Here is a 23374-nt window from a genome sequence, read left to right as displayed (position 1 = left end):
GTCAAGAGTATTTCGAAACTAATTTTTGATACTACTATATAGTGAAGTTCAAACACAATAATATTCACCTAATTAGTAACTGATCAAGAAAATTATACTCAAGGGTAAAAAGAAACAACTCAACATAAAAATAATTATTTTTATCATTTATATATTACTGATAAGATGAACAGTTAAACACTACAGTATTCAGATATAACAATTGATGGCATGAAATTCCGAAACAACGGGACACGTGGTTCACCCGCTCTTATGAAATTTGGACTACCTTTTTGAAAACAGAAACAGAAAAATGATTACTCCCTTGGAAAACGTTAGTTAAAATGATAATTATGCTAATTATGAGTCATTATCATCAATCTATTTCTTTTCGGAAAGAAGGACGTCAGACTTTATCATCAAATCTTTTTAAAGTACCGAAAAAAAAAAGAAAAAAAAAAAAAAGGAGGGTTAAGAAAAGAAAGAAGGGAGGAATGTGAGAGCCCGTGAGTGAGGGGAGGAACTTATCCACTCTCTTTGGCTTTTGTCTGCCACTTTTCGCCCTTCGCTTTCTTATTCGCTTGCTTTCCGTCCACGCACCGTTGATCGTTCTGCCTCCTTCACCCACCCAACTCTTGCCCCCCTAACTTCACCTTTATTTCTCCAAATGCCATTTATCCCCTTTTTTTCTTTTTTGGCGGTTTGGTTGGTCTAATTAGGAACAACCGCGTCGAACGGAAAAAGTTAAGTGCAAGCACCCAAAATAGTAATGCGGAAAACTCCAAGACTGTTGCTATATTGGCACATTCCGATTTGATCTGATTTCGAGTTAGTTTACGATTGTTTGGTGTTTATTTGGTTAGATCTTAAGTCGATTGATGTAACAATAGTTAGAAATTATGAGTTGACATAACATAAGTTAACTGCACTTATGAATTTAGCTTTATGTAGTGATAGAATAATTTATATGATTGAGATACTTCTCTTGTATGCTCTAAATTAGTATTTCAGTAGTTTTTTTGTTTTTGTTTTAAAGGAATGTGGCTATCAATTCATTGATAGTAAAATGTAGGTAACATTACAAGATAGCTCACCTGAGAGTTACATTATGACAAGATTGAATCATTCAGAAAACTCTAAAGTAATGTAAAGGTAACATGATTATTATAATAAGTTTAAAGAAACCAATATCCTGACACTATTAGAGAAAACTTTGAAATAGCTTAAGAACTTACCTTAATTTATTTATGTTCCCGGTGTCCTCAGGGATAGTGACTTGCCAATACTCACATAAATTCCCTCCATCACTGCTGGTGGCACTTTCACTAGTGTAAAAAGATTGAGATTAAGATGTAGAATCTAATAAATACCAAACTTTTAAAGGTTTGGCAAAAAGTATGACTAGGACAGGGCTTCGTCTCCCCATCAACCCATTGAGAGTGGGCCTCAAGTTCATTGATAATACAATCCATAAAATCATGGACCCAAAGTAATAAAACGGGACGGCTGCACAAACATGTAAAGGCCCAAGTTTAAACGCACTTCAATATAATAGCCCGCGAAATTGCTCCCAAACATGTACTTATTAACGAAACTGCCCCTCCAGTCTCAAAGTCATCGAATTTCAGTTAGTTAGTTCCAACCGTCACTCACCTGAGCTCGGCAACTTCGCCGTGTGAGAGAATAGCAACGACGTCGTCTGTACAGAAAATCCCCAAATTATGAAAACCCTAGTTTCCCAATTCTTCATCACCTATTCCAAGCCTCAACCTTTTCTCTTCCACTTCCCAAATCAAAAAAACCAGAGCTTTCTTCACATTTCCAGAACAAAATGGCCGGACAGTCCCAGAACCAATAGGTTCTCCTCCGTCAGAGCTCATTGGGGTTCGGAATCGGCGAGCTACGGGGGCTGGGAGGACCTGAGACCCGTCGGCGGCGAGTCGGATCAGTTTCGTAAGTTTCTGAGTTCTACTGGAATTGATGATAGAAGGCACGTCTTTGTTTTTGTATTAGGTCTTGTGTGTGCTTTCGCGATTTCTAGGGTTAGGGTTTCTTCGATTATTGTGGTTCCGGCTTCGGTTTTGATTTTTGGTCTTGGGTTTTCGGTTGGGTTTGTTCGTGGTGGAGGTGTTGGTGAAGTGAGCTTAAGTGGGAATAAGAGAAGGAGTAAAGAAGATGATAACTTAGTTGTTTATATTGAGAAATTGAGGAATTTGGTGGAGGTTTTTGATGGGTTTAGAGTTAAAGTTGATGATTTGAAGTCTGATATACAGAGGGCTATTGATTCCAGAGGGATTACAGTTAGTGATTTGGAGAATTATGTTGAGGAAATGGGGACTGTTAGTTTAGTGGCCTCGGATGGCAGGAAGATTGTTGGGGAGTGTGTTGAAGATTTGGCTAGGTTCAATGTTGGGTTTGCGGAGAATCAAAAGCCAAGTAAGAGAAAGAAAGAGGCTGTTGAAATCGGATATGCATTGTGGCAGTACATTGGGGATTTATTTAAGGAGAAATTGGCTGATCCTAAGCCTAGTAAAGTGAAAAGCAATGCTAAGCGAGAGAGTGTGGAGAAAGTGGGGGGTGATCAGCTTAGAGGCAATGGTTCGATTCCTAATAAAGTGGGAAATAATGAGAAAGATATGGTTTTTTATTCTGTTGATGACAGTTTGGGGATTGCAAATTTTGGTCATTCTGAGGATTCATTTGATAGGTCTGCTTTGAAGGAAACTGGAAATAGAAGAATCAAACTTGCTTCATCAAATCAAAATATGGGTTCAGAGGAGGTGAGTTGGGATCCTAACAGAATTACAGAGGGCAAAGAGTATAATTATCAGAAAAACAGACTGCAGTTCACGAGCAATGGTCATATCTCTTCGAAGATGGGCCATAAGCATTATAAGGAAATGTGTGAATCCCATGACAATCTGCTTGATTCCGTTGATTTTAGTGACAGAATGAAACATATGGAAACTAAAGCTTCCTTCGTACAAGAACAAATGCTTAAGGAATCTGATGGGGATTATAGGTCTTCTCTTATCAGGGAAAATAGTGAAGATGAGACTTATGGGCCTCAGATTAGAGAAGAGAGAGTAATTCACGAAGAAAATTTTCCTTTGGATGATCAGTTGTCTGGAAATGAGAGTGAACTCCCCTCCCTTTCATCTTCATCAATTTCAGAGGATGTATTGTTTGATAGGTACGTTACAGAAGCAAATGATCTTCTAAAACAAGCCAAGGACTTCATAAAGGCTACACATAATGAAGAGCGTGCAGAGATCGTATTGTACAGGTCGGCCAAATTACTGTCTAAAGCCATCACTATGAAGCCCATGAGTTTGTTGGCGGTGGGCCAATTAGGCAATACTTACCTTCTTCACGGAGAAATGAAGTTAAGGATTAGTCGACAGTTGAGAATGCACCTTACAAGAAGTGATCCCTCATCGGTTGAGAAATGGATTAGAATGCAAGATAAAATCACTAGTAAAGATGATATTGCATCCGTCCTCATCACTGTGTGTGAAGAGTGCGAAGAACTTCTTCTGGAAGCAGGCAGAAAGTATAGACTGGCATTATCAATTGATGGGAATGATGTAAGAGCCCTATATAATTGGGGTCTTGCCCTTACCTTCCGTGCACAGTTGATTGCAGACATTGGACCTGTAAGAATTGTTCTTTGGCTAAACTTCTGTCATTCTTATAAATTTTTCTTATGATACCTCATGGTGGTCATCTTTGTTTGTAGTTTAGTAGCTAGCTCTGTGTGCTTCATTATGTTTCAGTTGAATTAATTTTAAATAGATCCGATGTTGATTTCAGGGAGCAGCTTTTGATGCTGATGAACTGTTTTTGGCTGCAATTGACAAGTTTGATGCCATGATGTCTAAAGGAAATGCTTATGCACCTGATGGTATGTTTCTGATTCTGTCTCCCTCCTTCTCCATTATTTTCCAATCTTTAATACCAAATTAATTCATACTTACATTAATAACTTGTAAATGGCAGCTCTGTTTAGATGGGGCATGGCACTACAGCAAAGATCGCGCCTACGGCCTAGCAATGGTAAAGAGAAGGTGAAGTTGCTGCAACAAGCAAAGAGGCTGTATGAAGATGCACTTAATATGGATTCAAACAATGTCCAAGTAAGACGAGCCTTATCATCATGCATGTCTGAGCTTAGCAGTAGGCACCTTTACTTTTAACAATACCCTAAACTGACCAGTTGCTGCTTCATCATACCTCCCTTGTAGTTATTCCCAGCCTTTACTTTCTCTCTTTTTTCAAATTTTGTCCCCATCCAGACCCTATGTCTGCGAAATAAGTTGCTGCAGATAGTGCTTTTTTGATGATTTGTAACGATATATAGAAATAAAAAATAAGAGAAGAATGTAGAAGAAGAAGAATAAAATTCTGGCTCAACATCAACTCATTAAGGAACTGTTTCTTTTGGTCCATTTGCTCTCCCCAAGTGAATGCTTTTGTTGTTATCAGTAGAGTATGGCCAAGGATCACTACATTTTGATAACTATGTAGTAAAAGTTATATCCTGATCAAAGAGATTGAGAAAGTGTAATTTCACTTTTTGGTACAAAGAAGTGGAATTCTTTTAGTAGGATTAGCATGAGGATTTTGGTTGTTGAAGAAATTGGAACAAGAGATACGTAAGTTAATAAAAAGTGAAGATTTAGGCTGAAGCTTTGTTGTGTATGTTATTTTAGAACTTTGGCAGTTCTGATTACCTTCCTAGTCCCCATTTCCAGTGTATTAGAAACTATTTGCTGAACTGTTGGAATTGTAGGGAAGGTGGGCTTGGACTAACGATTTGTGGTCTTCGATATTTCGCCTTTGTTTTTCTTCACTATGGCTATTTTACATCTTCTGCTGTATTGTTAATGTCATTCCCAGCATTTACCATACCAAATACATGTCTCTAGTGCTTTAATTTAACTAGGCATTACGTACACATAAATAAACCAGATCATAAGGCTATAGAATAAGTAAAAATAAGGTGTATAGAAATCTGAAAAACAGAAGTTAGTTTCCATTTTCCAAAGAAATATGTGTACAAAAATATCCCCAAAGGAAATAATGCACCATAACAGCAGTCACTACAAGTTTTTCCCTTCAGGCGTATCCCATGAACCTCAAACGGTCCCGGAAAACTTTGAACATGCTTGCAAAGGTGATAATACCAGACAAAGTTCCATCCTCATCAGCAACCCACACATAACTCACACGATGAGAAAGAGCCTGAACCATCACTGCCACCAATGAGCTCCATGGATAGCACACAATCGCCTCTGACCTCCTCACCAGCCTTGCTGAGTACCCGCCTAACCTCCAACTCCTTCCCTGGCCAAACTCTTCGTCCGAAGAAGTTGAACAGATGGAAGAAGAAGACGACAATGTGAAGTCTTCTTCCATCAACTCCAAGAACCCCTCATACTTCTTCTCCTGCAACCTGTCTTTCACCATCTGCACTAGGTCATCCGTTGGACCACCACAGTCAATGTACGCCATCAGTTCCCCAGCAGAAAGTGTCGCAATGGCAGCTGCCACAGACTCGTGGCAGGTGTTGAGGGTATAAGGCGAGATCTCCCCGATCACCCTGCCTTCCCCATCAAGAATAGCAACCGAAGTTTGCTGAACTAGGGACTGAGAAATGAGAGGTAATGCCGCTGAGGCAGGGTCATCATAATGGACCGCAAGCATGTTTTTCGAGTCAATGATCTGGAGGGTGTTGATGGGGTTGTTTGATACGTGGCTAAAGACACCAATCGAGTTCAGTAGGTAGCGGATAACATCTTCTTGGGTGAGCCAGCAGTATTCCCTGTTGTTGTGGAGAGTCAGGTTGAAGGAGTTACTGTGGAGAAGCTTTTTTCTCGAGCCTGTGTTCCTCCTGCTTTCGAGTGGTATCACAAGATTCTGTGCACCTTCCAGAATCAAATCTATAGCCTCCACCAAGCTGGGAATCAGAAGACAAACCAACCAAATCAGCACAATAATAAAAAGTTATAAATCAAAGCATCTTAGAATATGTTTCTCTCTTTTGGTTCATGAACTTTCATCTAAACTCCAAAATCAATTCTATAACTTTAAACCCTCTATATCTTTCTTATTCAACCATCTGAATGCTAATTTATTTTTCTTCTTCAACCATCTGAATGCTAATTCATCTCAAACTTCCCATCATAATTTTTTTTTTCTGTGTTCTAAAATGAACAAGAAAACTGAATCAAACAATCAGAAAATTCCGAAACTAACCTGGCGTGTGGTTCCAAATGCCTAACAAGGCAGATCGCAGGTTCCCTGCGAATCAAAACCTCGATCGGAGCCTCGAGCGCTTTGGCCGGAGACGACAGGTTCTCTTCTTTCCCCAAATAAACGATCACATCGAGCATGCAAACCTTCCCGACGCAACGGCACTCCTCCTCCGCAACGACGTCGTTCTTCTCGGAATGGTTGCAGCTCCACACGCTGAGGAAGGTCTCGCCGAGCCTCTTCAGCGCCGACAATGCCTCGCCTACCGTGGCGGCGACCGACAGCGACTTCAGCGCCGGCTTCCCGATGCACAGATCCGCGACCTCATGCGAAAACAAATTCCGAGTTGGTGACATAAAAAAACTACAAACAAACTCAGCTGAACCCAAACTGGGGAGTTTCAGAAACAAGAAACGTAACAGAAAATCTGACAGAGAATACAGAAACTAGTTTTGACTGCTTTGACGAGAAGGACGGAAGAGAGAGAGAGAGAGAGAGAGAGAGAAGGGTTTGTGGCTGTGGAAGGGTTTGAAGGTTAGAGGCGTTTGTTACGGGGAATATATAGCCTTGCCGTACCGGAATATTACTTTTCTAACGGCACGGATTCGGTGTTGCAGTCCCAGCCATATACGAGTTGGGATTTACAGCCGAGATATGTGCACCCGCGTTGCCACGTGTCGTGGTACAGTTGGTTGTCCAGCCCAATAGGATGCGGCCAGCTGTGGGGTAGGAATAGAGTGGGACGAGTGGCGGAATGTGGTTGATCCGCGTGGATACAATAGAATTAGGGGAGCATTGTTTGACCCAATTTTTGAGAGTGGAAAACCGTGTTTACAAGATGAGTCACATGAAGAAGTGTTATGCAAGTCTTTTAAGCTTTGTTTTTGTGAGAAATATCTAAGCTGAAGTGGTCAAAATTTGTGTCGAAAATTATGGTTATATTGGAGGTATTCGAACTTTAAATTAGTTTGGAAATGATGTGGTTCGATTCTTTTGTGTTATATTAGAGGAGTTCAAACTTTGAATTAGTTTAATCTTAATTCAATTTCTTACTGCACTTTATTAATTGCAAAGTTTGAAAAAATTTTGGTAAAGAAGTCGGATCTTGAGAAACAATTGATGTTTCATAAATGGTAGTTTAGTATTTTTATTTTGTTTAGTATTTAAAATAAGGAAATGTTGAAACTCTATTAGAGGAAAGATATGGAAATTGAGATCTAGTAATCATAATTTAAATTCCTATTCAGTAGATGGAACCAACTAGAATGAGCGACATTGTGCTTGTTATAATATTTTATTGATTGTCTTTCTTTCTTCTTTTTGATGACAGATTGTCTTTCTATATGCGTCTGGTAAGATCCTTCATAATTGTGTTTCTATATAAGACATCCAAATAGTAGAATTGATCATGATTGGGGTTGCATAAGAATTACAAGGAAAATAAAAAAAGTAATGCTTTAGAGTATAAGACGCTAACCTTTAGTTCTCGGAATAGATTCTCCATTTTTAAAAAATGTATAACATAGTTCAAGGTACGTTAAAAACTTAAAATTATGTAAATGGTCTTTGAGTTTGAGTATTGAGTACATTTTACATATTCAAGGTCCAGACATCAGTCTTGAATTTTAAAAATTAGATTTTTATGTACAAATTTAAATTTTATACTGACAAATTTTGTACACATAATATGATATCCAAATTAGTATAGAATTAAATTTCCCGTTCCGTTGTTATCAAAGGGGAAAAAAAAAATATTACCCTCGATCTTCCTTTTGACTAAATTAAATTATAGGAGCCACTGATACGGCTATATATAGAGTATCCACAAGAGATTTTTATGTAGATATAGTAATACACACGTTCATCATACTTGTGCCACAAAAGTTTATAAATAGAAGCTTTCCGATATTGGTCCACACGTTCCATCATGCCCTTAGTAACCATAATTCATCAACAAACTTTCCTAGCTATACTAGAAGTCCAGAACTTGAGAATTGTCAGTGTAGCAGTGCCTCCGTTATGTGTAACTATCCGTTACATATGGGAGTTCACCAGATATAACCTGGTTTAATCTCAGCTACTGATCAACCTTCTTCTTCCTAATCTCCGAGCACTTTATCCGTTGTACTAACTATTCATTACAATTAAGATATCAAGATTTCGGCGAGTACTGCAGTCATTACAAAATCGCATAAAAATTATTCTATTTTGTCACCTGGTTATTGTGGGAATATGCACTAGAGTCCTATGGATGCTGTGGTGATCATCCGACGTTACCCTGAAGTGTTGCTAAGTGGATTTATTTGGTTCTAATTGAAGATATAGGAAATGTGGCACTCATTCGTTCATTGATATTAGACCAATAACACCAAAAGATATAATTTGCAAGCGACAATAACTTATGTCAAAATCCTTGTTGATCATGTTTCTAGTGTCACGTCAGGCACGAGACCAATATTTTGTGGTATGTTTTCTTGTGATCGATGTCCATGGTTAACAAAAAAATCTTCATTACACACCTTCCATACAAAACCAATCAAATTCTAGGAATGGTGAGAGAGATCACGCTCAATAAATCAAAGAGAATTCTAAATTGATTAAGATGCCCGACTGCCCCAGTGAGGATACAGGTCACATGAAATCTATCATTTATATATAAAATATAGTATATAAATTTATCATTATTGTGTTACTGATATAATATTATGAGCACCAAATACTCATCATTTGATTCTCAAAAACTAAAAAATCATTAACTTGATTCAATCTTAAAACATCTCCATCTAAATGATTTTTCAGTTGTTAGACTTTCCATTTCGATAGTTTGCATTTGAAACAACTCCAACTAATTATGCAATTTTGACATGCCAAAAGTCACAAAGGCTATAAAGTGTTATTTTAAGGAAAATTTCATGGCACATCAACGATATTAAGTAGACTTACTTCGATATATAAGTATGTTCAAGACAAAGGTAGATCAGTTCGAGTTTTTAGAGGGGACATTGTAATATTCTTAGTTTCGAGTTTCCTTATATTCATTTTATGTAATAATTATTAATCTCTTGGCCGTTTCGAATTTCCTTATGAATCACTAAACAAACAGTAAGATTTTTCTCTAATTAGCTAAATTCTCTAAACTAACAATGCATTGAAACTGACAACCCCTCTCCAAGTTAGTTCCGATTTTCCTTATATTCATTTTATGCAATAATTATTAATCTCTTGGCCGGTTTTGAATTTCCTTATGAATCACTAAACAAACTATAAGATTTTTCTCTAATCAGCTAAATTCTCTAAACTAACAATGCATTGAAACTGACAACCCTCTTCCACTGAGAAATACCATTAAGAACAACATTATCAACTAAACTCAATCCAAGAATCCATATTTAGAATACCTGACCTTGACGTTATCAAAATTCGACAAAAGCAGACAACGTACATACCTTGTTTTGCTATGTGAATTCTCCGACTTTGACTCTTAAGAGTTTGAAACAGATAGCTAATAAAGAACTAGAACCTAGAATGAACACTAATAATGGAGTCAGAGAATTAACCGACTCGAAATTTGGCTTATATATGCTAAAGAGATAAATCTAATTAACCCAATTTTGCCATAGCTTACGTCCCTCTTCTTTATTTATGGAGCTTGGGTATTATCAAGTCGGATTGCTTTAAGATTGTTATAGCTGTAAACTTAGTTTCTCTTAACTTCTTTGACCTAGAAATATAATTGAATCTCTAGTCTACCAATGAACGAAACAAGTTTACCTCTAAATCAGATTAATTTACTTGGTGTATCGATTTCTTTAAAAAATCGGCAATGCTTGACTATACAACTGCTCGCACTACCTAAGTGCAAATCGAATGCAGTTTTGAATAGCCAAAAAAGACATTGCAGGTGCATAAAATCATCATATTATGATCTAAAATATCTGAATGTAATCATTGAATAATACATGGAATGGAAACTATAGTCATATGTCGACCTACATTGAAATGATATGGTGGTGCATCAACTTGCACGTTATGGGCTACTACAGTCTAGTACGACTTTCGTAGCCGCACAGACAGTGTACAGAGACACCATGCTACTTCAAGTTTGAGGACACGTGTCGGTGAAGAAACTTGTGGCCTCCTTAGTCGAAGAGACAAAGGCTCAGGCCCGTTTCCCATTACGGGCCTGACCAGAAAAATGCTCCACATCAATTTGGGCCGTCGAAACCAAACCGGCCCAATAATGGAGCTAAAATACGTAGTCTTCACATACCTCAGATCCAGCTTCTTCTTCTTCATCTTCATCGGCTCTTCTTCTGGTTTCAGCGAATTTCCAAAACTAGGGTCTGGACCTGAAAATCGAGCAACAATGTCAGACTACGATGGCAGCAAGGTCCTTCTCTAAACCTCATCATCGAATTACTGACCTAATTTCTTATTCTATGCCTTCTTCCGTTATCTCAATCTATCTGTTTATGTTGAAATTTTTGGAATTTTGGCTGTGAAATTAAGAAGAAAAAGTGCGTAATCGAATGAGTTTGCTTAATCTGAATACAAACAGTAAGAGAAAACGAAGCATGATTGTGTTTGGATTGGTGTTTTATGATTTTGTTTGAATTGGAAATATGACTGTGTGAGTTTGATTGATTGCTTCAGCACAAGTCTCATGGATCGGAGCGTGAGAGCTCATGGAGAGAGCGAGAGAGTGGTCATGATAGGGAGAGAGACGATGACCGGTATTCGAGAGATGCAAGGGACTACAAGGATAGAAGTGGAAGGTTTGACAGAGGGAGGAACAAGTATAGTGGCTATAGCGGCCGTCGGAATCAGGATTATGACAGGTTAATGACATGCATATACTTTTTATGAATTACGTGCTGTTATTTGCATTGTTTGACTCTTTTGATGGAGTAAGGGTTAGCTGAGTTGTTGTCGTTTGCAGTGTTTAAGCAACTTTGTGAAGTTCTGATATGCTTACGTGGTATGTTTGTTCTGTAGGAGTCGCGATTATGATCAAGATAGGCATCGCGATTATGATCAAGATAGAGATAGGAGGCATAGACATAGGTCGCCTTCGCCTTCAAGGGAAGAAGATAGGGAGAGATCTTCCCGTTCTCGTTCAAAGAGGTAAGGAAATTTTATATACATGTTGAGTCGCTTTGATATTTGCCACTGTGATCATGACACATTTGATATTATCTTAGTTTATAGGATTTTGGTCAATCATGTTACCTTAGTCGCATTTGCGGTTAAATGATGGTGTTCAAAAGAACAATGTTTATTTCATTAGCGTCAGCAGAATACAATTTAGATTTCCACCGCTAATGTTTTGTCTCGAAAGCTGCATATTCTCATTGCAATCTTCTTGCTATTTTATCTTTTTCTACAGCAAGCGCGCAAGTGGTTTTGACATGGCACCACCTGCTGGGGCAGTGCTACCTACTGCTGCTGCTTCAGGTTTGGATCTAACTACTCAATCACCAGTTCTTTCAATCCAAAGAATATGTAGCATCTTCAATCTCTTAGTATCGCTTCATCTCCTGTTGTTTTGTTCATGCATCTGAAAAAACTAGATTTATAATGGTTTACTTCAGAAACTGAGAGCGATTGTTGTGTTGTTTGGTTGTTGTCTGTGGTTGTTTGTATGTGTTTGCTTTTATGGTTTGGGTAAGAAGGCGATGTTGAGTTGGCGTGACTACGTAGCTTGGTGTTCAAGAGAGAACCAATGCAACGAATAGCTGGATCTTCTTCTCCTTCGGCTGATACAGTTGCCATTTGGTAGACTTACAGATGTTTCCCTACCATCTGCAATGATGGAATTTGTTTCTTACTTAATTATTTCATGGTATAATAAAAACGACACAAAATGTATTACAATACCAGTGCAGTTGCGACATGTTTTTTCATTACATTGCTTATCCTTATGTTATTGCTTGTTCCCCTTTTGTTAGTATTAATAATGCAGGACAACTCTCAGGTATTCCACAAACAATGCCGGGAGTAGTACAAAATGTAGTACCATTCGGGACAGCATATGTATGTAATTTTCACCAGTATAAGCTTTGTTTTTTTGTTTGTTTTCATATGTGCTGTTTTGTCATTGTCAATAACCTTATTTATTTATTTTTTTTATGGTAAAGCCGACACTTCCCATGATGCCAGCCCAAGCCATGACTCAACAGGTAAATTTTGTATCATCTATATTCAGATACCATATTCACGCATTTAAATTATCTTATAAACTTGTTTTCCTTGTTTCTCTCTCTTATAGGCTACAAGGCATGCACGACGGGTATATGTTGGCGGCCTTCCCCCACTGGCCAATGAGCAGGTTATCTTTTAAATTCTTCTAGGCCTCTTATTTGTTCAATGACATTTTCTTGTTATGTTTGTAAGACTTTGGGGTGTTCTCTCTTTTGTTGCAGACAATTGCCACGTTCTTTAGTCAAGTCATGGCTGCCATTGGAGGGAATTCAGTTGGTCCAGGTCAGTCTATTCATAATCCTACTTTAACGTTTCTCTGCATGCATGTTTTTTCTGTTACATCATTGGGGATCTACCTGCAATGCATTTATATATTTCATGGGTTTTTATCTGAGAACAGTGTGTTTTCCAGTATCTGAACTGGCAGGTGATGCGGTAGTAAATGTCTACATAAATCATGAGAAGAAGTTTGCATTTGTGGAGATGAGAACGGTCGAAGAAGCGAGTAATGCGATGGCCTTAGATGGGATTATATTTGAGGTAGCCAATTTCAGTCAATCATTAAATTTGTTTTTTGTTTAAAATCTGTGTTAGTTGTCATAAGGAAGGTGTTAATGACAAAGTACTGTAAAATATGAATGTTAGGGTGAAATAGAAAGCACATCTAACTCTTTTGAAACGTTGTCACTTGTGTCTAATTAAAACTTTGTCAATGCTTAAAGTGCCATATATTTATTACATAGAAGTATTCTAAATACTTTAAAAAGAATGAGATTTGTACTATTAACTAGATGGTTATCTCAGTGTCAAGTTACTGGGACATGATAGGGATGTGATTTCTGAATCTTTTAAAGTTGTATTAGTTATCAAAAATTTGTGGTGTTGGTCGTCCTGCAAAGTGTTGTTGTTGTGTGTGTGTGCATACATAAATGTTCTTTCTTGAACTCTTCCTTCATCTGACATGCTCCTTTTAATTGCTCAGGGGGTTGCTGTGAGGGTACGAAGGCCAACAGACTACAATCCTACATTAGCTGCAGCACTTGGTCCTAACCAACCAAGTCCCCATCTCAACTTGGCTGCTGTGGGGCTAACACAAGGGTAAAGTTTACTTTTAGCTATGGACTCTATTATTCCTATCTACTTCTTTTAAACTCCTTGAGTTGAGTTGGAAAGATCTTCTGGTATTCTAAATTTGGATTTGCCCGGCAGTGCTGTTGGTGGAGCAGAGGGACCTGATCGTATCTTTGTGGGTGGACTACCATACTACTTCACTGAAGCACAGATAAGGGAATTGCTACAATCCTTTGGGTATGGGCTATAGTGCAATTTGGCTGTTCTTGTCTGTGACTGTTCTTCTGGAATCTTCTTTTTTACCCATCATTTATGATCAGCCATAAGTGCATATTCTGATAGTAAAGTGGACTTTTGCAGACCACTTCGTGGATTTGACCTCGTGAAGGATAAAGATACAGGAAATTCTAAAGGATATGGGTTCTGTGTTTATCAGGTAATCGTCAAGGATGAGCCGCCCTTGCTCTTGATTGGTTATCTCCTTTTTCTTTTATGTATGTGCACTGCTTTATGCTTCTTGGAGATTACTTCTAGAAATTTGTCTAACTGATGTTCAAAAACTTCAGGATCCAGCTGTGACCGACATTGCTTGTGGTGCTCTTAATGGCTTAAAAATGGGCGATAAAACTTTAACCGTCCGGCGTGCTACTGCCAAGTTGGTTTCTTTCAAATCAATGCTACCTTTTTCTTTTTCCAATTATTTCAAGCCCATTTACCTAAGTTCTAACCGTTTTGTAATTCTCTTTACAGCAGCGTGCAATCTAAATCAGAGCAAGAAAATATCTTGGTACAGGCACAACAGCATATTGCTATGCAGGTAAGGAATAACTATCTTTGGTTCCTCTTTATTATATACAAATACATTGTTGACTTATTTGTTTATTTCCTTGTTTGTAGAAAATGGCGATGCAGGTTGTTGACATGAATCGTTTTGGGAATGGGATGGCATCAGTGGTAACTACAGAAATGCCCACAAAAGTCCTTTGTTTGACAGAGGTATTATTAGGCATTGACACAGAATAACCTTGCAATGAAAGTTAGGTAGCAGACATGCCTTGTGTCTGTATAGTTGGTTTTGGCATCCTTCTTTTAGTTTCTTCTTCTTCCTTTTTTTTTTTTTTTTTTTTAAAAAAAAATTTGACATCTGGGTTAATACTTGATGGTTTCAACTGATGGCTAATTCTTGTGCTTTATTACAATGGAAGGCAATTACTGCTGATCAACTAGGTGACAATGAAGAGTACGTGGAAATATTAGAAGACATGAAGGATGAATGCAGCAAATTTGGTATTCATATTACATGATTTATGTCTTTTCTGTTTATACATTTGTTTAGAACTCAGGACTAAGAAATATCTCTTGTTTGGAATGGTTAGGAACTCTGTTGAATGTTGTTATTCCCCGTTCTAATCAAGATGGAGAAGAGATCTCAGGTGTTGGAAAGGTATTTGAACTCGTTCTCTCTCCTTTTATTCCTCCTGTTTTTTCTTGGGTATTGAATACATGCATCTTTCTCTTCAGTATTGAGTCTGGATGTGGCATCTGTCAGTTATATGTGTACGTGTTTGGTTGGCCAATAGTATACAGGCCCCATTCACGATTTTCTTGGCTGGTATGTCTGTTCCCATCTGAAAGTACTTAGCATGCTGTTTGCTAGCTGTGGGGAAAATCACTTATAGTCCTGATGGGCATGATGGGATGTTTCTCACTCACTCTAGAGCTTTCACTATACTAGTGCTGTATAATAAACTGGTGATGTAATATTGCATACTACTGTTTTGGATTTGGTTATCAGTAACTACTAGGGTAACACCTATTTGCAAGCATTTGGTCATGCAGTCTTGTTTTGGCAATTCTCAAATTTTGGTGATTGCATTTGTCATTATGCTATCTTATAGTTTCACTTGCAGGTGTTCTTGGAATATTCTGATACTGGAAGTTGTGCCAATGCAAAGAACGTACTTGGTGGGAGAAAATTTGGAGGGAACATAGTGAATGCGTATTATTATCCGGAAGACAAATACTATAGCAAAGACTATAGCGCATAAGAATTGCTTAGCTCCACAACTTGAAATTTTGTATTGCAATGTGAAATAGGATAGCCGTGTTCATTTGATGTAATATAGGGAACGGCTGGTCTGTTAATTTGACGGGCAGACCTTTTCTTTCGTTGTTCTTTAGATGTGTTGTTGGCTTAGATTTGTGGTATTTATGTACTTAAAAGAGTGATTTGTTCCAGTATAGACCATATACTTTATTAATGGTCTTTTCATTTGGCTAGTAGTTTCTTCTTTTCTTTCATTCGAGGGATGTTGAGCCTAGAAGCTGTACGATACAATTTAGTACTGGCAATAGCTTCTTCAATTTTTGTGTATTTTTGTGGACCACCTCTTCATGATTTCAATAATGGAATTGTCTTCATCTTCAAGGATCATATTGTACACTGTACAGATACCTAAATATTTTTTGTTATAGCCAGGTTATTAAATTGAATATTTCGATTTTCAGAGAAAATCTGGTCAATCATACCAAAAAATTTACATTATTGAATAATCTCTATATTCATCTCTTCTTAGGTCTCGTTTGTTTCGCGGATTTGAGGACTTGAGAAAGGAAAGTTATTCATTTCCTTTGTTTGGTAATCACAAAGTCCGGAAATACTTTCCTGACATAGGGGAAAGTTGGGGGTAAAATCATTCCACTCAAACTTCATGGGATTGAGTTTCTCATCCCATTTCCTAGCATTAATTGCAATAATTTTGGATAATAATACCCTAGCATTAATTGCTTGAGTACCTTTGGTAGTGTTGAAAATTCATTCTAAGTTGTTTTTATTTTAAAATAAAAGGGTATTATTGAAACATTGATATATTTTTACTTTCCTTTCCTACACCAACCAAACGTCTGAAGGGAAATCAAATGATCTTTCCTGAATGTTTTCCCTACTTTACCAAACACAAGAAAGAAAATCTGACAGGAACTTTAGTTTTCATTCCCCACGGGGAAGACAAGGGAATCAATTTCCCTTCCGTGAACCAAACGAGGCCGAGTATAAATCTCTTCATTAAAAAAAAAAAAAGTATAAATCTCACTAAAATGATCATCTTCTCTCATAGAAATGTATTCTGTGGTAAATTATTCTAACATGGGCCATTCCAAGCTTGGGGAGAGTCAAATGGTCCACCAACTCTTTTGGGCCATGGCAAGCTCGGGAAGAGTCAAATGACTCATGAACACTTGTGGGCCATCCAGCATGGTCCGTAAATATAAACAAAGCTTCGCCGACAAGATGGATATGATGACTCATCTCAGTGTCACTGTTCTAACCTTTTGACTATTTCCTTTTCATACCAATCACCTTAAACTGTTTCTAAATCTAGACTGACCGTATGCAAAGACCAAATCTGCGAAAAACGCCGGCCAATCGTTTCGCCACGTCACATACGGTATATGATTGTTTAGACGCATGTTTGTCTCAAAAAAAGAAAGAAAAAAAACACGTTGCTCTAAAATTTACAACTTTAACTAGATTTGTTAAAAGATTATTGTCTCCGAAAATTTTTGTATGCAGCGAAAATTGTGTTATCTCTGTTTAATTTGGTGGGCTTAAGAAACATATCGAATCTCAAATCCAGCTAAAACTTCGCGCCTCCTCGAAAGTTTTGGATAACATTGCCACCACACCACCTTCAAAATAGTCCTATAAACAACCATATATACCCCATAAGAAACTCATTCTTCTCCATCACTATCTATCTCCCTCTTTGTTTACTTACTAGAAATCCTATCTTTGTTTGTTTTGCTTTGTTTGAAAGAAGAAGAAGAAGAAAGATGCTTGCTATATTCAACAAGGAAGTGGTGCAGCCACCACAGGAGCTCAACAGCCCCGCCACGCCGTCGGCCAAGAAGCCGAAGCATCCCCAGGAGATTGTGAAGGATTTCATGTCATGCCATGATGCCAATAATGCTTTCTCTGTTTGCTTTGGAAACAAGTCGTTGCTCGCTTATGTTCGGCCACAAGATTCCTTCTCCATGAATCAGAGGTACCTTTCCCTCCTCTTTGTAATTCGGTTTTTTATTTCCATGGATCAGATTGTTTTTCACTGTTTTCATGTCATACTAAATAAGCACATAGGGTTGGATCTAGATAGATCTGAATGAATCAATGACTTAAATTATTTTATCACATGCAGGTTGTTCTGTTCTTTGGACAACATATACTGCGTTTTCTTGGGGAGCCTGAACAACCTCAGCAGCCTGATCAAGCAATATGGGCTTTCAAAGGGCACCAATGAGGCCATGTTTGTGGTGCAGGCTTATCGGACCCTCCGTGACCGGGGTCCATACCCGGCCGATCAGGTCCTCAAGGATCTGGACGGCAGCTTCGGATTTGTGATCTATGACACCAAGGCTGGAACTGTTTTTGCTTCCTTGGTAATTAACTTGCTACACAAGCAACCTCATCCTACTGTTGTCATTTTACTCTGTTCTTAACAATTTTTTGTGCTTGCTTTGGTTTGTGCAGGATGCTAATGAAGGGGTTAGCCTATATTGGGGGATTGCAGCAGATGATTCCGTCGTGATTTCCGACAACTTGGGGGTCATAAAGGAAAGCTGTTCCAAGTCCTTTGCTCCATTCCCAACTGGGTGCATGTTCCACAGTGAGCAGGGACTGATGAGCTTTGAACACCCAACAAGGAAGATGAAGGCAATGCCTAGGATTGATAGTGAGGGGGTCATGTGTGGGGCCAACTTCAAGGCGGATGCCCAATCAAAGATTCACAATATGCCACGTGTTGGAAGTGAAGCCAACTGGTCTGCTTGGGGACAACAAGCCTAGAGTTTCCAAGACCCAGAAATTTGATGACAAATCCTAATTTCATTTCATTTGGAACTCATGTTTACCTTAATTATTACTGGCTTAAGTTTGATTATTCATGTATATATTCCTTCCCTTTTTTCACCTTTAGATGAGTATCTATGTACATTACATGAATGAAATAAATTTTCTGGATCAATAGCATTTTCCCATATTCCCTACTATAAACAAAGGGATTAATGCCGACTTTGATTTGTGTACAATAGTGCTGCTTTTCCTGGACTATTACCGGAAAAGAGGTAAGTTAGGGGCATTCTTAAAATTAAAGCTAAACAAGAAAGGGACATTCTTAAGAGCACTTTGCATTGGAAAATTCTGAGTGATAATTTACTTTGTAACTCCATCATCATTTTGGTAAAGACTTGGAAAACATGCAATACTCAAGTGATGGTATTCACCACTGAGAAGTCTCAACCCTATCCATTGGAAAATAAAAAGTCTAAATCTACAACTCATAACAAAACAGAGTTAAATGGAAAGGATAAGTAGGGATGAAACTGAAGTTCATTCAAATTAAGTACTTCAATAGATCTCTGATGTAACAATAGTTTCCAAGAAAATTGTATAAGAAGTCTGTAATCTAATCAGCTAAATCTTTTACAGACTAATTTCCTTCCTCACAACTAAATGTGGAAGCCAGCTTCTGGGCATTCTAATCTTCCAACTTTACATTTGATACCCAAAGAATCGAGGTGTCACATGCTAGGATAACCCTTTTGTGGAAAAAGACATTGCTAAAGCAAGTCTTCAAAGGTTAGGAGGGGTAAGCATCACCACTTACCAACCCAGTGAACTAGCGGCTTGCCTTTCTAACCATAATGGATAAATGTCCTCAAAAGACAGGAAGCAAAACCGGTCACAACTATGGGATAATCAGTCCAGATCCACAAATATCTGCAACAAGTCCAGAAGACTGGTCAGAACAGAACAATAACCAAAAGTAGCTGGTTTTAGAGTTTAGATGGGAAAGGCAAATGCCTTGGCATAACTCTTGGAAAAAGCCATGCTAGTAGCTGTTGGATGAAATAATTCCAACTGACAGGTACCTTAACTATTGTTTTAAGAAAATGAAAACTAACCTCTACATCTGGCAAAGGGTCGTATGATTTCCTCTCCATTGTGTTAAAAACGGTAATGCCTGTGATCTTCTGAACTCCAAGTTTGGTAGCAATGAGGTTCTGCATTGACAAAGAGAAGCTCTAAGGAATTACTCAACATATAAGAAAATCATAAGCAAATTGTTTTAGATATGAAATCATAATCCAATGTTGGTAGTAGAGTACATGAGGTAACAGCTAGCCCATGCAAGAGAGGCAAAAGACGCCCGTGCCCATGCATCGAAGCGAGGCTAGGCATATAGAATGATGTCCCAACCCCAGAACTTTAGGTAAAAGGTCTAATGTCATGGTGTGAAAAGATATATTTACTGATGATTCCATTGAAACCATCCTACTAATCGATCATTATTGAGACATTAAATAAGCTGACAGATTATTTTTCGTACCAGATGAAAATCCTTGGAACCAAATGCTTCAACACTGGGAAATACCTGTACACATTTCAAATTCATAGATCAGTTAACTAGACACTTATAGGTAGAATTTCAAAATATGAGTATAGATATTTAACTCTTGGTTCTTTGCTTTATCTTTCATCAAGAAAAATCATGTAAGCTACTTGACTTGGTTCAAAGTTCAAAGAGTTTATGAGGTCTATTACATACAGTAAACCTACAATATCAAGCAATAGAAAATGAAAAGAAAAAAACATTCAACGAGGCCAATAAAAAATGCTTGACTTGACATGAGAGTTTTACATTTAGAGCAGCTATTGGAGTAGATGTGAAATGATTATATCGAGGCAGACCAACCTTATAAACGAAAGGACTCAGTGAAGACAATTTTCGATATGAGAATAAGATTCAACACATTACCACAGTTTGAAGACCATTAATCACGACAACCTTCTCCTCGCGTGAGTCATCTTCTGATAAAGAAACTTCAAAAGGGCCAAGTTCTTTTTCTGTCTCATTTGCTAATTTCAAGTGTAGCTGCATGACATTTCAGTTGGTTAGCACCAACTCATTTAGTTAAATTATTGTCACCAACTTCATATACTGAAGAATGATGAGTAAAGTACGTAAATATGGGGGAAGAATGAAGTTCAACAGCCACAAGAAGTCACAGATGGTAATTTCTGATATACATTGTCAAGCACTCAAGCTGCAGTAACCTAATTAACCAGACACATATAAGACATCAAGAAGATGTAGATTACCGAAAAGGGTCTTTCCAATTTGATGCCAGATGGTATCTCCACAACTTGCAACTCAATATCCTTTCGTGTTATGGGCTGTAAATAGTATATCAAAAGGATGAATGTGATATCCATTTAAGCCTCTAGGCATAATATTAACCCAAAGCAATAATCTGTTAAACATGATAAAGTCCATAAATGTCCTTTCTTGCAATGTAGTTCAAAACAATTAAATATTTTGAATGTTAAAACAGTAAACTCTACCAAGTTTAACTTCTCAATTTCCATTTTTAAGTTATCAAATTATTTAAATTTCAACTTAACCTCAAACTACAAACTTCAAACGGCAAGCAACTTATGCATGTGATTTGTGAACTAAACTTAACCAAGGATAGTCCTAGTGAATTTAAAAAATAATAAATAATAAATAAAAAAACATCCTATTCTCAATTTGTCTAATATTGCATAAGCCTGGAATTTATACATAACTGGAGACAAGGAGTGATAAATTTTATGTGCATATTAATATATATCTTCAATTAGAACATGGAATTCTAATTAAACAGATTTTTCCTAAGAGAATGAAACACTGCAGAGCTAAAATGAAATAAACAAATAGTGGACCAACATTCCTCCTTGTTAATATATATGTCAAAATTGAAAACTCACAGTGCCCATAATTTGCTGTGTTTGTAGGCGACCAGGTTCACCCAGATTTGTTCGCCACGTTATCTGAAGTTTACCAAGAATATTGCTTCCCTCCACTTTCGTTTGGGCAGAGCCATGTGATATTAACTGATAAAGATAGTTACGAACTCCTCCGCCAGATCTGATGAGAACCGGTGGCTTAAACATCTCTCTGTCATCAATAACTCAAAATGTGAGTGGTAACACCAATCTTAGACTTGAAGAAGGATAAGAAATAAGAATAAGGCAGAACTGAAATTCTGCTGACAAAAGGCATATTATTTTGACCTTGTTTGAGATTTCATCTCAGAATGGTGTTCATCAGCTTTTAGAAGTTTTGCACCCCAATGCCCAGCAGGCTCAAACTCAACTTGGTCCATAAAAAGATTTGATTTTGTATGATTTTCAATGCAAGCTTCTAAAAAAGTAGTTTCCTGGTGAGAATGCAGGTATCAAAGGGAGGATTATTGCAGGCAAATGCTTAAATCAAAATACATATATATATATATATATATATAAAACAGAAATGAGAGGGCATCCAAACAGTTAAGAACAAGATCAGAGTTGTTACTTAGGCCTGAAGGATATGCAAGCTTAGATCGTCCAATGTAGCATATGCATGCTTTTCAAGGGACAATTATAAATGTTTGTTTCCAAATGCCAATGTATATGTGATATGTAACTTGTATTTTATATCCAAAAGACTGAATTTTCAAACTTACAGCAAACAGACTCATTGAACCTCAACGTACCTTAACAACACGGACCTGCACATCAAATCAAATTCAAATTCCCTTAGCATTAGTGAAACATTGTCATTTGAGGAATAAGATTCAAACTGCAGATGCAAATGCCAAGGCATAATTCATACCTTAGTCCGCACCGAAAGAGGATTTGCCACAATGAATTTGAAGAATTGCGGTAGATATTTACGCTCGCCGTCACCATCATTGTACAACGCAGTGCACACCAACCTAAAACATCAACACAAACACAAGAGAGTGAGAATGCAAAGCAACAATGGCAATGGTGATGAGTGATAATGAGCAAGCTTACGTGTGAGCTCCGAGTTCCTTCACATCATGCTCAACAATGAAGTCATAACGCCCTCCGGCACGAATGGACTCAACCGGCGATTTCGACGTCTCCAACAGCACAAGCCTCTGCCTCTCTGTTTGCATCTCCGCCTACAATTTCCAACAGATCATCATTGTTTCACCAAAACCATAATAATTACGGCAAAATTTTCGAAATTTCGAAATCGGACCTTGATAATAATGTCCCTGACTTCGAAATTGGAGCTGTTATTGATGCTAATGTAGCTACAAAACGTCTCCCCTAAGTAAATTGCTCTGCAAAATTTTCAAAGATGAACAATTTCACTAAACAAAGCCGAAGAAGAAGAAGAAGAAGAAGAAGAAGGTTCTAGAGAGAGAGAGAGAGAGAGAGAGAGAGAGAGACCCGAAGGCTTGGGGGAGGACGAGGAGGCCGGAGACGCCGATGGAGTCGGAGGGGTGGTGGAGGAGCAATCTGGTGCGGTAGCTGGGATCGGAGGAGTCGGGGGAGGACACGTGGCTGTCGAGGAGGCGAGGGACCTGGGCGGCGGCGACCGGGTCGTCGAAGATGTCCTCGCCGACGAGGAGATCGGCGGGGTCGAGCAGGAGCGGAATAGAGTCCACCTGGAATGAAGGCTTGCAGAGACGCATCACCCTGAAGGCCAGTGAGTGGGGTCCACCTTGCCCGGTGCTACTCATCGCGCTTCGTCGTCGCCTTCTTCTCCGATTAAAGGGATTCGGTTTGCTTCGAGATTTCAACGCTTCTTCTTTCTTTCTTTCTTTCAGAGACACACTGTTTTTGTGTCACAGTTCCCGGCAAATACTATTTTCACGAATAATTTACTCTCTCTTTTTTTTTTTTATCCAACAGATGTTTTTACTCGAAAAATTTTACGGTATATTAATACATCGATGTATAACTTGATTTAAATTTATGTAGTAGTTCTACAAATATTGATGCGACAGGGAACTTGAACGTTATATTATAGAA

General features: G+C 38.0%; 4 protein-coding genes across 9 annotated transcripts; 2 read left to right on the top strand and 2 right to left on the bottom strand.

Moving 5' to 3' along the window:
* Positions 1–1581: 1581 nt before the first annotated feature.
* Positions 1582–18537, top strand: LOC112202719. Of its 3 annotated transcripts, XM_040519415.1 has the most exons (5): positions 1642–3172; positions 4366–4376; positions 17318–17549; positions 17700–17940; positions 18032–18537. In XM_040519415.1, the coding sequence occupies exons 1-5, from the start codon at positions 1701–1703 to the stop codon at positions 18344–18346; spliced, it is 2271 nt and encodes a 756-aa protein (XP_040375349.1). In that variant the 5' UTR covers positions 1642–1700; the 3' UTR covers positions 18347–18537. The 3 variants fall into 3 exon arrangements, with proteins under 3 accessions (XP_040375350.1, XP_024199491.1, XP_040375349.1); XM_024343723.2 differs by lacking the exons at positions 17318–17549; positions 17700–17940; positions 18032–18537 and adding an exon at positions 3793–3883 and having other exon boundaries at positions 1583–3635; positions 3979–4376; XM_040519416.1 differs by lacking the exons at positions 4366–4376; positions 17318–17549; positions 17700–17940; positions 18032–18537 and adding an exon at positions 3775–3883 and having other exon boundaries at positions 1582–3635.
* Positions 4963–6939, bottom strand: LOC112202722 (CBS domain-containing protein CBSX5). The gene is made up of 2 exons (XM_024343728.2): positions 6238–6939; positions 4963–5938 (listed from the first exon to the last, which is right to left on the bottom strand). Exons 1-2 carry the CDS (start codon positions 6588–6590, stop codon positions 5098–5100), a joined length of 1194 nt encoding a protein of 397 aa, XP_024199496.1. The 5' UTR covers positions 6591–6939; the 3' UTR covers positions 4963–5097.
* On the top strand, positions 10460–15880 carry LOC112202720 (splicing factor U2af large subunit B). 3 transcript variants are annotated; one of them, XM_040519418.1, is made up of 18 exons: positions 10460–10624; positions 10888–11072; positions 11230–11358; positions 11621–11688; positions 12209–12267; positions 12372–12413; positions 12503–12562; positions 12657–12717; positions 12848–12975; positions 13418–13533; positions 13645–13743; positions 13867–13942; positions 14073–14161; positions 14260–14323; positions 14404–14502; positions 14712–14793; positions 14883–14950; positions 15405–15880. In XM_040519418.1, the coding sequence occupies exons 1-18, from the start codon at positions 10475–10477 to the stop codon at positions 15552–15554; spliced, it is 1725 nt and encodes a 574-aa protein (XP_040375352.1). In that variant the 5' UTR covers positions 10460–10474; the 3' UTR covers positions 15555–15880. The 3 variants fall into 3 exon arrangements, with proteins under 3 accessions (XP_040375352.1, XP_024199492.1, XP_040375351.1); XM_024343724.2 differs by having other exon boundaries at positions 14257–14323; positions 15417–15880; XM_040519417.1 differs by having other exon boundaries at positions 14257–14323.
* A 334-nt stretch (positions 18538–18871) lies between the features above and the next one.
* On the bottom strand, positions 18872–23204 carry LOC112202721 (trafficking protein particle complex subunit 13). Of its 2 annotated transcripts, XM_024343726.2 has the most exons (12): positions 22790–23201; positions 22596–22680; positions 22385–22515; positions 22200–22302; positions 22081–22095; positions 21617–21762; positions 21311–21500; positions 20663–20737; positions 20319–20435; positions 19890–19934; positions 19465–19563; positions 18872–19279 (listed from the first exon to the last, which is right to left on the bottom strand). In XM_024343726.2, the coding sequence occupies exons 1-12, from the start codon at positions 23080–23082 to the stop codon at positions 19259–19261; spliced, it is 1320 nt and encodes a 439-aa protein (XP_024199494.1). In that variant the 5' UTR covers positions 23083–23201; the 3' UTR covers positions 18872–19258. The 2 variants fall into 2 exon arrangements, with proteins under 2 accessions (XP_024199494.1, XP_024199495.1); XM_024343727.2 differs by lacking the exon at positions 20319–20435 and having other exon boundaries at positions 22790–23204.
* Positions 23205–23374: the final 170 nt, after the last annotated feature.

Source organism: Rosa chinensis, chromosome 5 (assembly GCF_002994745.2).
Source record: "Rosa chinensis cultivar Old Blush chromosome 5, RchiOBHm-V2, whole genome shotgun sequence".
Classification (NCBI taxonomy): domain Eukaryota; kingdom Viridiplantae; phylum Streptophyta; class Magnoliopsida; order Rosales; family Rosaceae; genus Rosa; species Rosa chinensis.
This window is presented reverse-complemented; position numbering and strand designations above follow the sequence as displayed.

Coding starts and splice junctions, on each gene's coding strand:
- LOC112202722 (XM_024343728.2), bottom strand. CDS start 6,590: ATGTCACCAACTCGGAATTTGTTTTCGCATGAGGTCGCGGATCTGTGC. Junction 5,939..6,237: donor CATTTGGAACCACACGCCAG/GTTAGTTTCGGA, acceptor TCTGATTCCCAG/CTTGGTGGAGGCTATAGATT.
- LOC112202719 (XM_040519415.1), top strand. CDS start 1,701: ATGAAAACCCTAGTTTCCCAATTCTTCATCACCTATTCCAAGCCTCAA. Junction 17,550..17,699: donor TCCTTCTCCATGAATCAGAG/GTACCTTTCCCT, acceptor TATCACATGCAG/GTTGTTCTGTTCTTTGGACA. Junction 17,941..18,031: donor GAACTGTTTTTGCTTCCTTG/GTAATTAACTTG, acceptor TGGTTTGTGCAG/GATGCTAATGAAGGGGTTAG.
- LOC112202721 (XM_024343726.2), bottom strand. CDS start 23,082: ATGAGTAGCACCGGGCAAGGTGGACCCCACTCACTGGCCTTCAGGGTG. Junction 22,681..22,789: donor GTCCTCCCCCAAGCCTTCGG/GTCTCTCTCTCT, acceptor AAAATTTTGCAG/AGCAATTTACTTAGGGGAGA. Junction 20,738..21,310: donor CACAGCAAATTATGGGCACT/GTGAGTTTTCAA, acceptor TACTATTTACAG/CCCATAACACGAAAGGATAT.
- LOC112202720 (XM_040519417.1), top strand. CDS start 10,475: ATGGAGCTAAAATACGTAGTCTTCACATACCTCAGATCCAGCTTCTTC. Junction 13,744..13,866: donor GAATTGCTACAATCCTTTGG/GTATGGGCTATA, acceptor GGACTTTTGCAG/ACCACTTCGTGGATTTGACC. Junction 14,951..15,404: donor AGATCTCAGGTGTTGGAAAG/GTATTTGAACTC, acceptor GCTATCTTATAG/TTTCACTTGCAGGTGTTCTT.